Here is a 13532-nt window from a genome sequence, read left to right on the forward strand (position 1 = left end):
AGGAGGAGAAGGAGACAACAGAGGGATGGTTGGATGGCATCAACACCTCAAGGTACATGAGCTTGAGTAAACTCTGAGAGTTGGTGATGGACAGAGAGGTCTGGTGACTGAACTGACATGAACTGAGGCTCCTCTGTCCATGGGATTCTCCAGGCAAGATTACTGAAGTAGGTTGCCATTTCCTCCTTCAGAGGATCTTCCTGACCCAGGGATTGAACCTGAGTCTGCTGTGTGTCCTGCATTGGCAGGTGGATTCTTGATCACTGAGCCACCTGGGAAGCCCCAGTAAAAAGGGAGAAGTGAAAGTCATTTAGTCATGTCTGACTCTTTGCAACCCCATGGACTATACAGTCTATGGAATTCTCCAGGCCAGAATATTGGAGTGGGTAGCCTTTTCCTTCTCCAGGGGATCTTCCCAACCCAGGGATCGAACACAAGTCTCCTGCACTGCAGGCAGATTCTTTACCAGTTGAGCCACAAGGGAAGCCCAGTGAAAAGTGTAGCTCAGGGTAATTGTTTTTTATGCCAGATATAGAAAGAGTTGCTGGTAAGGAATATGGGAAGGAAAAGACCCTGATGCTGGGAAAGATTGAAGGCAGGAGAAGAGGGCAGCAGAGGATGAGATGGTTGGATGGCCTCACCGACTCAATGGACATGGGTTTGGGTGTACTCCGGGAGTTGGTGATGGACAGGGAGGCCTGGCGTTCTGCGGTTCGTGGGGTCGCAAAGAGTGGGACACAAATGAGCGACTGAACTGAACTGAACTGAACTGAATACGGGAAAACAGGATGACGCTGGCAGGGCGCTGGTAAGGATCTGGGAGCCTAGACTTGGTTTGTCCTTGCCTAAGTCAATGAACTTTACCAAGCTTGAGTAAGTAATGGAAGGTGCATGGATGAACCCTGATGTAGGTAAGACACGTGGCCCAGACCTATCCAAACAGCGAGGACTCCTATTTACAGAAGCTCCACATCATTTCCTGAGAGTGAGGAAATGCGGAAAGCTCGCTGGATAATCCCTTCATGGAGCGAAGCAGGTGGAAATGTGGGTGCCTGTCAGCATTCCTAGCATGGACCACCAACGTCTGGCTGGGAATCCCTCACCCCTTCACCCCTCCCGTCTCGAGGTCTCCAGGGAGCCGTGGTTACTACGCGTCAGAGCGTCCATGGCAACCATCACCAGCCCGCCGGGTTTCCCTCTTCCCTCCACCTCCCACCACCCGCCTCTCTCTCTCTCCACCGGCCAATCGGCTGCCTCGGCATGCCCTCAGCGGCGGCCGTTGAGTGGTCCGTGGGCGCTGACGTCACAGGAGGAATAGGCGGGGCCAGGGCGGGGCAGATCCTCGGAGCCTCAGCGGGTTGTAGGTGGTGGGGCTGCGACCCCTCCCACTGCGACCCCTCCCGCTCACGCCCACTTCCCTGCCCCTGGTCTGGCACCCCTGACAGGTGAGTGGTCCCGTGGGCTCCTGACTGCCTCTGGGACGACCCCTACAGCGCCCCCGCCCCGATTCGCACTCCAACGTCTGGCCTCCGAATTCGGGGTGACGTCTTGGAAACCCTGGAATTCTCACCTCCCCGTCCATCTTCACTTCTCTCCTCCCACCCTTCCAAATAAAAACTATACACACCCACAGGCACCCTTACCCAGTCCCCCAAGCCTTCCTAATGCATATTTCTGATGCTTTTCAAGGATTGAGAAGTTATTTCTAAATGCAGAACCGGGAAGGGGGCGTCAGAATCCCAGGCCCTAAGTATAATATCTTACACCTGTTACCTGTGCGGTGCCCCAACCTTGGTCCTTGTTCTCCCGGATTCCTTACCCAGGTCTTCAGAATGCAGACAAGGCGGGGGCTGGACAAGCACTCACTTGGCCTGTCAAAGAGGTGCTGAAATTCAGATCATGGCAGTTGCTCACTGTCCATGGCCTTTTCTGTTTAGCTCTAGCTATGACGTGCTCACTTGTATTTTGACAGTTTACACCAAGTCCCTTTTTTCTCCCTGGATTCTTGTGTAGGTGTAGGTAAATAAACATTTTGCTGCTGCTGCTAAGTCGCTTCAGTCGTGTCCGACCCCAGAGACGGCAGCCCACCAGGATCCCAGGTCCCTGGGATTCTCCAGGGAAGAACACTGGAGTGGGTTGCCATTTCCTTCTCCAATGCATGAAAGTGAAAAGTGAAAGTGAAGCTGCTCAGTCCTTTAGAAATGGATAAAATTACTCATTTGGCTATTGTGAAAAAAGCAAGCAAATTGTTTGACTTATAGGCCAAGTGTTTTGATAAAATCTTTTTCTTTTTAAAAGAAAGTATTTCACAAAATAAAGTGTTCAAGCATGCATGTACGCCTTGTTTTAAAAAATAAAACAAAAAACCAAACAGCTGTTACAGACACGGAAGAGGCCGCTTATGTGTCCCTTGGGAATTTCACGTCCTTTTTCTCCTTCCCCACCTACCAGAATATAGTGTTTATTTATACTCTGCATATTTTTATACTTTTACTCCTTAGGTATTTATCCAGAAACCAATATATAGTGTCCTTTTGAACAGTTATATAATGATACCATTCTATGCATGCTCTAGGTCATTGCTTTTAACTGTTGTGTGATGATAACTCTGGCATGAATTTACCACAAATTACGCATGCATACTCCTATCAATGGACTTTCAGGCTCTTCCCTTTTAAAAACTACTAGAAGCATATTCTTGTACATTCTGATTGTATACAAACTTGGGTTTTTGTATTTATGTGTGTATATATAATATATATTGAATTTTGGTTTTTAGAGAATGCGCATTTTCCATTTTAATAGATACTGGCCCATATGTAGTTCTTCAATGTGTAGTGATTTATACTCTCACGAGTAATGAAGAGAGTTTCTTATCAAGCTTTTATTTTAGAAGAAAGAGTTATTAAACCTTTCTTGCATTCTTATTTAGTATATGCATAGGGAGAAATTACTTAAACATTGAAATATGATATAATTTCTTCAAGTCTGGTACTTATTAATGTGTTAAGGGCAGTGTTTTATTTCTGTTTCAGCTGGAAATTGTAATTAAATACATATGGCCAAAGAAACCGGTTTTGTGTGATTCTTTCAAGCCTGTGCTGGGCACTGATCTGAGACAAGGTGTGAAACAATTCATGGAAACTTTCTGTCCTTGTCATGCCTTCTGTAGACTATAATTTATAGGTTTTTATACATTAAAATATTTATGATCTTAAAGCCTTGCCTAAATGTGCTAATGTTTTTCTCCAACTTGAGGCCACTTTTTGGGTTTTAAATAGAGCTTTCCCGGACTTACAATCTCTGTTGGATTAATTATATTTTAGCATGTTAATATTTATAGAAGACTATTATAGCATTTTTCCAGTATGTAAATAACTATTGACCCCACCTTCAGTGAATACAGTCAAATACTGTATTTGACTTTGTAACAGGTCTTATTTCTTAAAATGCCTTTTGGTCATGACTAAAAGCAAAAAAAAAAAAAAAACAATTGCATGATTTAGGGGATGAATTTTTCCACAGCTATTTTCAGTCATCTTCCCAAAGAATTTGTTTAGTTTGCTTGCAAATATGAGATATTTATAGCATCAGTTAATGATCTTAGTATGTGCTGCTCATGGCCTCTTGGGAAGAGGCTGAGTTAGAACTTAGAAAATAATTTAAATATTGTGAAAGGCACATCACCCAAGTAAGTGATAGGCTTTTAAAAACTGATATTATTCCTTAAAACTTTGGTAGAATTTATCATTGGACCCATCTGGGCCTGAAGTTTTTTTTGAAGAAAAATTTTAAGTTACATATTCAATTTCTTTAATTCCTATATAGCTATTCAGGTTACCTTTTTCTTCCAGTTAATTTTGGTTGGTTGTGTTTTTAAAGAATTGTGTCTATTTCCTTTCTGTTGTCAAATTCCTTGGCATACGGTTGTTAGTAATAGCACCTTATTAACTTTCTAATGTTTGCAAGGTCTTTAGTAGTATTCCCTCTTTCATTTCTGGTAGTACTTTGTCTTCTCCTTTTTAAAATCTGGATCAGTCTTGCAAGAGGTTTATCAATTTTACTGTTAAGATTTCATTGCTTTCCAAAAATTTGTTCATTTTCTATTTCATTGACTTTTATTACTTCTACTTTGGGTTTACTTTGCTTTCTTTTTTTTTTTTTTTTTGCTAGCCATTACGATGAAAATGTAGATCATTGATTTTAGCTCATTATTTTCTAGTATAAGCATTTAAAGCTAAAAGCCTCACTCAAAATACACTTAGCTGCATTTCATAAATTGGATATGGTCTGTTTTTTATTCTCATTCAGTTCAAAATATTTTCTAATTTCCTGTGTGATTTCTTCATTGACCCAAAGGGTATTTAGAAATGTGTTGTTTAGTTTCCTACTTTCTGAAGATTTTCCAAATACCTTTCTACTATTGATTTCTAGTTTAACTCTGATATGGTCAGAGAACATATCCTGTAGAGCTTTAATTTAATTACACTGTTGATACTTATTAGAAATTAAAATTGAGAAATTAAAAATACTAACTCTTTAAAAAATAATGACGAAAGCCTCTTAGTAGCATAAATAACACTTTCCATTGAAAAACCATGTTTTCTGAAACAAATTGAGAAGAGTGGTGTTGTTTTACATTTTTGGTAAAGTTTTAAAATTACTCTTATCCGGCTCTCATATCTATTTCTGTATTGTCTGTCGTGATAGCACATATAATGTCACTTCTGGAAACCTCTAGCGTACGTTTGTGAGAGAACAAGAATGAAAAGGGCAAATTGCATCTGGGTATTTTCTATAAAAATAATTTTGACCTTGTCACCCCAGAGGAGGTCTGAGGCAAGCCTATGGTTTCCTGGATCATGTTTTGAGAACTGTTGCTCCAAAGTTTACAGTATGCATTTTTGATTTATTGCAGTATATGTTTAAATAACATTATTCCATTTAATCATAAGACCTTACAGTAGTAGTTTTCCATTTCAGCTCTCCCATCATTTGTGCTATTATTATCATACAACTTTTGTTTTTTTATAATAAACTTCACAGTATATTTTTTATTATTTTTACTTTAAACAACCATCTTCTAAAGAAATTTAAGAGTTAGAAAAGGTTTTTGTTTTTTTTTTTTTTCTATTAGCACACATACTTAACATTTCTGACACTTCATTCCTTTGGGCAGATTCAAGTTTCCATCTGGTATAATCTCCTTTTGCCTGAAGAATTTCCTTTACCAAGTCTCTTACTGCAGTTCTGCTGCTGCTGAATTTTCTTGGCTTTTGCTCTTTTATTAAGAAAAACTTCTATTTTCAACTTCATCTTTGAAGAATACTTTCACTGGAATAGAATTCTAGGATTACAGTTTCTTCCAGTCCTTTAAAGAGGTTGTTTAATGGTCTTCTGGCTTGCAGAGCTTCTGAGAATTCTTCACTTATTTTTTTTCTTGCCTACCTAATGTGTTTTTTCCTCTGATTTAAAAGTTTTCTCCTTATTGTGGACTTTCAGAACTTTTATTAAGATGAGCCTTGAGGAGGTGATTGTAGTGGTGGTGTGTGTGCACACACATAGGCATGTACTTATTATCCTCTTGGAGTGTGTGGAGCTCCTTAGACCTAGGGGTTTATAGTTTTCACCAAATTTGGGAAATTTGCTGCCATTTTTTCTTTAGATGTTTTGTCTCCTCTCCTCCCAATATGACATTCCCAGTACATGATGTTAGACCACTTGATATTATACCATAGTTTACTGAGCCCCCTTTCATTTTTTTTTCAGTTAATTAAAAAACTCTGTGATTTGGTTTGGTTAGATTTAAGCTCACTAATCTTTGCTTCTCTGGTGTCTATTGTGCAATTAATCCAATCCAGTGAAATTGTGAAAATATATATTGTATGTTTTATCCTTAAAGTTTCTTTTTAAAAAAATTTATTTGCTTTAATTGGAGGCTATTTACTTTACAATATTGTAGTGGTTTTTGTCATACATTGACATGAATCAGCCACAGGTGGACATGTGTTCCCCATCCTGAACCCCCCTCCCACCTCTCTCCCCATCCCATCCCTCTGGGTCATCCCCATCCCCAGCACCAGCCCCAAGCACCCTGTCTCATGCATTGAACCTGGACTGATGAATCTGTTTCACATTATCCTTAAAGTTTCATTTGGTTCTTTTTTAAGTCTTCCATATCTCTATTACGTTCTCATCTTTCTTTAAATACTTGTACATAGTTTTCTATCTCCATCACATTTCCTCCATTTTTATGCCTGTTTCTGTTGACTGACTTTTATTTATGTCACATTTTTCTGCTTCTTGGCATGTCTGGATGGTTTTGATTGGGTGCTGGACGTTGTGATATTATATGTTTCAGCATCTTGGTGTTGTCAGGCACTTTACTTGTGGGTTAGCTTCAGTTCTTTGAGGCCTGTATTCAAGCTTTGCTAGAGTCTTTAGTACCTTCATTCTAGACGTATCAGTCCCATTCTAATGAGTGACCTCTCTGGGGTCTCCACCGAATGCTGTAGGTGATCACTAACAGGTTTCTACTCCAGCTGGTCTGGGTTCAAAATGTCTCTGTGCTTTCTCTGGCTGTAGGAATTGTTCAGCTAACAACACTGCCATCATTCTTTGCTAAGGTCTGTGGAATGTCTCTTGATGTCTGTACAGTCTATTACTCAGCAAAGACTCAAGTGGACCCTGCATAGATTTATGGAGCTCTGTTTCTGCATAAATCATTTTATTCCAGAATCCTGCATCACAACTTCCAGCTGTCTCAGACTTTCCAAATTCTGACCTCTTCCTAAACTCGCAAATTGAGGTCAGAGCGTCCAGGCTGTTTGGTTTTCATCTGTTTTCCCCATGGTCTGGAAATTGCCTCCAGGTGATCAGAGGGCTCACCGTATTTGTTTCTCTTCTCTCAGGGCTTGGAGTCCTGTGCTGCCTGAAAACAGTTGCTGCTTATATTTTGTCTAGTTTTTTAGTTGGAAGAGGCTAAGTCTACTTTTTATTGCTCTATCCTGGTTGAAGGCAGAAATCTATTTTGAGTTAAGTATTTTATGGGCCATGAGATTCTTAATTTTCTTGGCCAATGTGGGGAAAAAAATTACCATGCTGTTGTCTTTTATTAGGCCTTCCTAAATGACTTATAGGGCTTCCCAGGTGGTGGAGTGGTAAAGAATCCACTTGTCAATGCGGGAGACACAAGAGTCATGGATTCGAGCCCTGGAGTCAGGAAGATCCCCTGGAATAGGAAACAGCAACCCACACCAGTATTCTTGCCTGGAAAATTCCATGGGCAGAGGAGCCTGTCAGGCCACAGTTCATGGGGTCACAAAAAGTCAGACACGACTGAGCAATTGAGCAGAGTCATGACTGATAAGATGGCCTACTGGAGTTAGAATATGGAATATTGGAGTATGGAATAGAGAGAGAATATTGTCTCTCATGTGAAACTTACTGCCATATGTGAGGAGCTCTATATCTGGGAACTTTTTAAACAACTGAGTTTATACTGCAGATTCCAGGTTTTAAATTATATCCCATCTCTAATTGTAAAATATCACTGGATGCTTTTTCAAGCCATATTGATTTTCTTGATTCATAGGTCTTCTCTGGCTTGTACCTCAGCCTTTCACATATCACCCTTTGGAGTGGATGACTCATGGTCCAATATTTGACAAACATGGATTGAAATGCCTTAAGATTCAACATCAAAGGTGTTGATTAAATACATGTAGTAATTCTACACCTGGAATTCCATGGCTGAAGAACCAAGTGTGACATTAACTTTTCGATTCATTGTCAGTAATTAAAAAAAGCCGGTCAAGAGTGGTCTAGTCTTACTTGAAGCTTCTGGCTCAAAGGAAACTGACCAGTTTATTTCTATATGGGACTTGAGGAAGAGGTTGAAACTAAAAGTAGCCACGAGGACCCTAAGGTCTCAAGTTACTTTGAATTTGCTTTTTCAAAAAGCAGTGTGTTTCAAACAGAGATTCACAATGGAAAGTGGTTGTTAAGGCTTTTGTTTTTTCTGTTATAACCTCAGCTTGGCCAGTATAAGGCATTTGGGGGCTGAGGGAGGGGAGAAGTAGGAAATAGTCAGGGAGCTAGTGTGGCGGGAGATACCACCTGTGGCGGCGGGCAGCTGTTTCATCACATGTGGTCTGAGTGGATTTTGATTTAGCTACAGTTTGACAAATAGATCATTTTGTGGTTTGGGTAGGAATGGTGTCAAAACAGCTATTTAAAGAATCGTTGAACTTGTTTTTGTTTTGTTTGTCTGTTTTTTGTTTTTTTTTTTGAGCAGACTACAAAATCAGATCTGATATTATTTTTTATTTTCAGTAAATGAGTCCATAGACATTAACCCCCAAGTAGAATGACATTTAGATGCTGAAATGTATGTCATAGTCTATGGCATCCTTGGCTTTGTGGACTGACAGTGACCTCAAATTCCAGACAATAGAATACTTTTCAGCTGGTGAAAAAGGGTGTGCTAAGTGGCTTCAGTTGTGTCCTACTCTTTGCGACCCTATGGACTGTGGCCCTCCAGGTTCCTCTGACCATGGGATCCTCCAGTCAAGAACACTGGAGTGGACTGCCATGCCCTTCTTTAGGGGATCTTTCCGACCTGAGGATCGAACCTGTGTCTCTTACATCTCCTGCATTGGCAGATGGGTTCTTTACCACTGGCACCACCTGGGAAGCTCCCCAAAAGGATGAAGTGCATCTATATGTTTTAATAAGGAGAGAGATCCAAAATACATTTATTTTAAAAAATGCATGTTATTGGAATGATACATATAATGATTACGATAATTCAGTTTTTGTATTAAAAAGCCCTGTGCGTATGTATGTTAGGAGATGTATATAGATTTTAAAGTAGTATATGTGTTAGTATAAGAAAAGGAAAAATCTGGAAAGATGAAACTATTAATGAACTATTCACAATGTATACTTCTGAAGAGTAGTTTTTTGATGGGAAAGAATGGATAAACTTTGTTTATTCCTCTACACTAGTAGTTTTTAAAGTTAACATTTATTGAGCATTTACTTTGTGCCTGGAACTGTGCGAAGTATTCCAAACACTCAGCCTCGTCCTCCTCAATCCTCATAGCCCTGCAGGGGCTGAGTTACATGTCTATGTATATTGGAGGTGGCAAGTTGCCAGGAAAAGGGTATCAGGGTACTTCCTTGACCTGTGTTTCCATACTTGCCATTGCTTCTCTGATTGCATGTTTATTTAGGAAGCTCGATGTGGGCTGGGGCAGGGGAATACTAAGTAACCCCTTGCTGCTAATACTGCTCACAGGAATCCAAAGTAGTGATTGCTATTATTATTCCCAATTTAGAGATGAGGCACTGAGAGGTTAAATCATTTGCACAAGGTGTCACACCTAGTAAAGAGCTCAGCCAAGATTTGAACCCAATCTGTTAAAAAGCATGGTTCAGGCTCTTGATTTGAATCTGTTACAAGACAATGTTACTCTCATAATTAAAAAAAAATATTTCAAAAACTCAAATGGCCAATCTACAAAAATGTGATTTGAATACAGTCTAGAGATACAGAGATTAAAAAAAATTGGGGTATGTTATCACTAGTAAAGGTGGACATTGAATTAAAACAAATATCTAATACTTTATCACTGCTAATTATAGTAAGCCAGATGTGACCTTTTATGTGTAAGTTTTTGCCTAAGTTAGTTTATGTAACTATCTATTTTTGCTCCCCACCCCCACCCCCCGACCTCTTTTAAACAGGAGAAATTTACAAATAGTGTTTGAGCATCATGGAGCTTCTAGGTTCTACCTTAACAGCAACTTATGCCCACCCTAGACCAACACCAACCAACTTCCTACCAGCCATCAGTACCATGGCTTCAACCTACAGGGATCGCTTTCCTCACTACAATTTGACCCATAGCCTGAGCCTGCCTTGGAGACCAAGCACATACTACAAAGCAGCCTCCAACTGGCCAACCTTGGACCCGTACTGCACCAGATCTCAGAGGGTGTCCGAGAGCACCATGCTACCTTTTGTCTCCAACAGAACCACCCTCTTCACCAGGTATACACCTGACGATTGGTACAGGTCCAACCTAACCAACTTTCAAGAGTCCAACACTTCCCGACACAATTCAGAGAGACTAAGGGTGGACACATCTCGCCTGATTCAAGACAAATACCAACAAACAAGAAAAACCCAGGCAGACTCCACCCAAAATTTGGGAGAACGAGTCAACGACATAGGGTTTTGGAAATCTGAAATCATTCATGAGTTGGATGCAATGATTGGAGAGACAAATGAACTAACTGACATTAAGAAAAGATTGGAGAGGGCTTTGATGGAGACAGAAGCCCCTCTTCAGGTAAATATAAGACTTTATTAAAAGGATTATAACCCAGTCATTGAATTGTCAAGATCATTTATCTATTGCAGTATATTCCACTTAACCTGTAGGTGCCAAGCCCCTATCAATATATCTGTAACAGGTTTCATTGATGATAAAACCACTGCTATTTTTCACACATTTTTCAGAACAGCGTTTAAGTAGAAAGAATTTGGGGATTCTCTGGTGGTCCGGTGGTTAGGACTCTGTGTTTTCACTGCTGAGGTCACTGGTAAAACCCATGATTAGAGAACAAAGATCTCCTGCAGGCCCAGTGGCACAGCCAAAAAAAAAAAAAAAGAAGAGAAAATTCTTCATACAGGCTAATTAAAACAACATTCTTCAGTTCAGTCACTCAGTTGTGTCCGACTCTTTGTGACCGCATGGACTGCAGCATGCTAGGCTTCCCTGTCCACCACCAACTCCCGGAGCTTGCTCAATTACATGTCCACTGAGTCGGTGATGTCATCCAACCGTCGTATCCTCTGTTGTCCCCTTCTCTTCCCCGCTTCAATCTTTCCCAGCATCAGGGTCTTTTCCAATGAGTCAGTTCTTCGCAACAGGTGGCCAAAGTATTGGAGTTTCAACTTCAGCATCAGTCCTTCCAATGAATATTCAGGACTGATTTCCTTTAGGATTGACTGGTTTGATCTCCTCGCCATCCAAGGGACTCTCAAGAGTCTTCTCCAACACCACAGTTCCAAAGCATCAATTCTTCAGTGCTCAGCTTTCTCTATGGTCCAACTCTCACATCCATACATTACTGTATCTCATATCTATCCATACATACATGTAGTCCAGCTCTCCCACCATATGTGGTGGAGAGTTCTGACAGAATGTGGTCCACTGGAGAAGGGAATGGCAAATCACTTCAGTATTCTTGCCATGAGAACCCCATAAACAGTATGAAAAAGCAACATTCTTAGGACACACAGTATTTTACGGTGAAAATGCCATTTTCCCATCTCTTAAATAGGCTGCTTGGTCATTGCTGTCCATTGTATAACATAAACATTGTTTGAAAGGAAAAAGATAAGCTGTTCTTTTAGTCTATGTCATGAAACACATGTCATGAAACACACATGCCTTCGGTGTGCATGTGGTGATTCCACTTTGGGGCACAGTGAAATGATCAAATGAGACCTTCTTAGGAGATGGAATGAGTTTGATTAAATAGAGAAATGGGATGGAGGTTGAGCCAGTTGTGGTCTTGGAGGCAGCCTTTCATCTGGTTACTGGCCTCTGATTAGGCTTCTGAGTGGAGATCCAGTTACCACTAACCCTCTGAGTGTATGTTGCTCCCTACCCCGCCCGCCCCCCGCCCCCTTACCCCGACCCCATTCTATCCACTACCATTGAAAGAAAACATTCTGTCTTTGAAGATGTGCAAATGATAAATTATTTGAGAAGTTGTATGTATGTGGATGGACAAGGCTAACACCATTTTACTCCATGTTTGTATAACTCATTTTCCAAGTGATAAGCATTTCCAGTAGGTCTTATTTTATGGCATCTGTAGTAGAAGAGATTAGAGTATTGAGAAGCTGGAAGTCTAGTGGGTTGGAGGGTTTGCTGGAGACCCCTCCCCCACACTGTAACTTCTCACTGTGCCTCCTCCCCACTGAACACAATGGCACATAAATACACAGAACCACAGAAACTCTGAGAAAGGTCTATAGCACGCTAACGAGATTGTTTTAAATGAACTTATCATGAATTGTTTTTGGGGATCAGAAGTCCTTCCGTACTTTCTCTGAGCTCTGGATCATTTTGAGGATTTCTGGTCTGTTTTACATCCCTTGCCACTCCCACTTTAATGAACCCTTACAATGATAGCCACTTACTTTTACTTAATTCCAGAGGAGATTAAATTTCTTCCCTTACCATTCCTTTCAGTGATGACTGATTTCCATAAGATGGATATAATTTAAATTTCTTTTCTGCAGTTTTTTTGGTCCAGATATCTTGTGTATTTAAACATTTACAATCAGCACAGTAGCAGAAGACCCTAATTAAAATAAGAATTAGTCACGTGACAGATACATCTCAAAAGAGGATATACTGATGGTCCACTGTATGTAAGAAAAAATATTAAAACTCAATGATAAACATCCAAGCTGAAACAAATACAAGCTAAGGCATGAAGTAAACTTCTTTGGCTCATTCAAATTTGCAAAAATGAAAACTGATTATGTATAGGGTCAGCAAAAATGTAGAAGACAGATGCTCCGTATATTGTTAGTAGACTATGGATGAGTATAAACTTGCTGGAAAGCAATTTTGTGTAATACATATTAAAATCAGAGTTTCCTTCAACCCATTAATTCATCTTCTAGTAAGTGTACATTGTACTATTAAAAAATTAGAGATTCACTCCAAGACTTTGTTCAATGATATTATATCCAGATTATGGTATACATACTATTATGTTTTATGCTTTAAAAAATTTTAACATTATACAGTCATCCCATGACATGAAATACTCTTTGAAAAACAGTATTTTAACACATAAAGTTCTTTCATACATAATTTAGTTGTTGGCTACCTAAGCTGTTTTCTATTGGAGTCATTAACATACTTTGTCTCAAAGACAATATTTCAGGTCTACTATTTAATATCGATCCTAAAATGTAAAATTATGAGGGCATTATAACTTCTGTTTTGTTAAAAACAAACACAGTGGTGATAAGAGTATGAATAAAATTTTCAACTTCTCTCTTTTTTTCTAATGATTAAAGTGTATTTTTTTATAATTAGGAAAGCAATAAATGGTACTTAACAATCACCTGGATTTTTGGCTACACAAATGTTTTGGTGTCTTTAAATAATCACTTGTTTATTCCTCTCACTTCTCAGTAGAAAATATTTAGAAATAATATCTTGAAGACTATGATCTGGGTTATTGAACTATTCTCTAGAAGGAATTAATGCCAAATAATTTTCTCAGATGATCTGTGAGGATTAAGTAGGACACCATCTGCTTCATTTTGTCAACTTCCCAAATAAGTAATTTTTCAAACAAGTAATTTTTCAAATTCTTTACCTTTTCACCAGCAGTAAGGATTCATTTAGTTGTCACAGTGAGTTTCTTGTTTGGTTTCCACCAAAATGGCTTGAAAAGTTGGTATTGGGAGTATTTATTGACTTGTCTTA

At 39.6% G+C, this 13532-nt stretch overlaps 1 protein-coding gene across 2 annotated transcripts in view; it reads left to right on the forward strand.

The window, feature by feature from the left end:
• Window positions 1-1339: 1339 nt before the first annotated feature.
• Window positions 1340-13532, forward strand: part of TEKT3 (tektin 3) — a 34544-nt gene continuing 22351 nt past the window's right edge. Inside the window, exons 1-2 of one of the 2 annotated variants that reach the window (XM_010842984.1) lie at window positions 1340-1445; window positions 9751-10358. In XM_010842984.1, coding sequence (XP_010841286.1) covers window positions 9780-10358 — 579 coding nt within the window. In that variant the 5' untranslated portion in view covers window positions 1340-1445; window positions 9751-9779. Of the gene's footprint in view, window positions 1446-3039; window positions 3124-9750; window positions 10359-13532 lie in introns of those variants that run through there. The other variant, XM_010842985.1, reaches the window with a different exon arrangement.

This window comes from Bison bison, unplaced genomic scaffold, assembly GCF_000754665.1.
Source record: "Bison bison bison isolate TAMUID 2011002044 unplaced genomic scaffold, Bison_UMD1.0 scf7180017864180, whole genome shotgun sequence".
Lineage (NCBI taxonomy): Eukaryota > Metazoa > Chordata > Mammalia > Artiodactyla > Bovidae > Bison > Bison bison.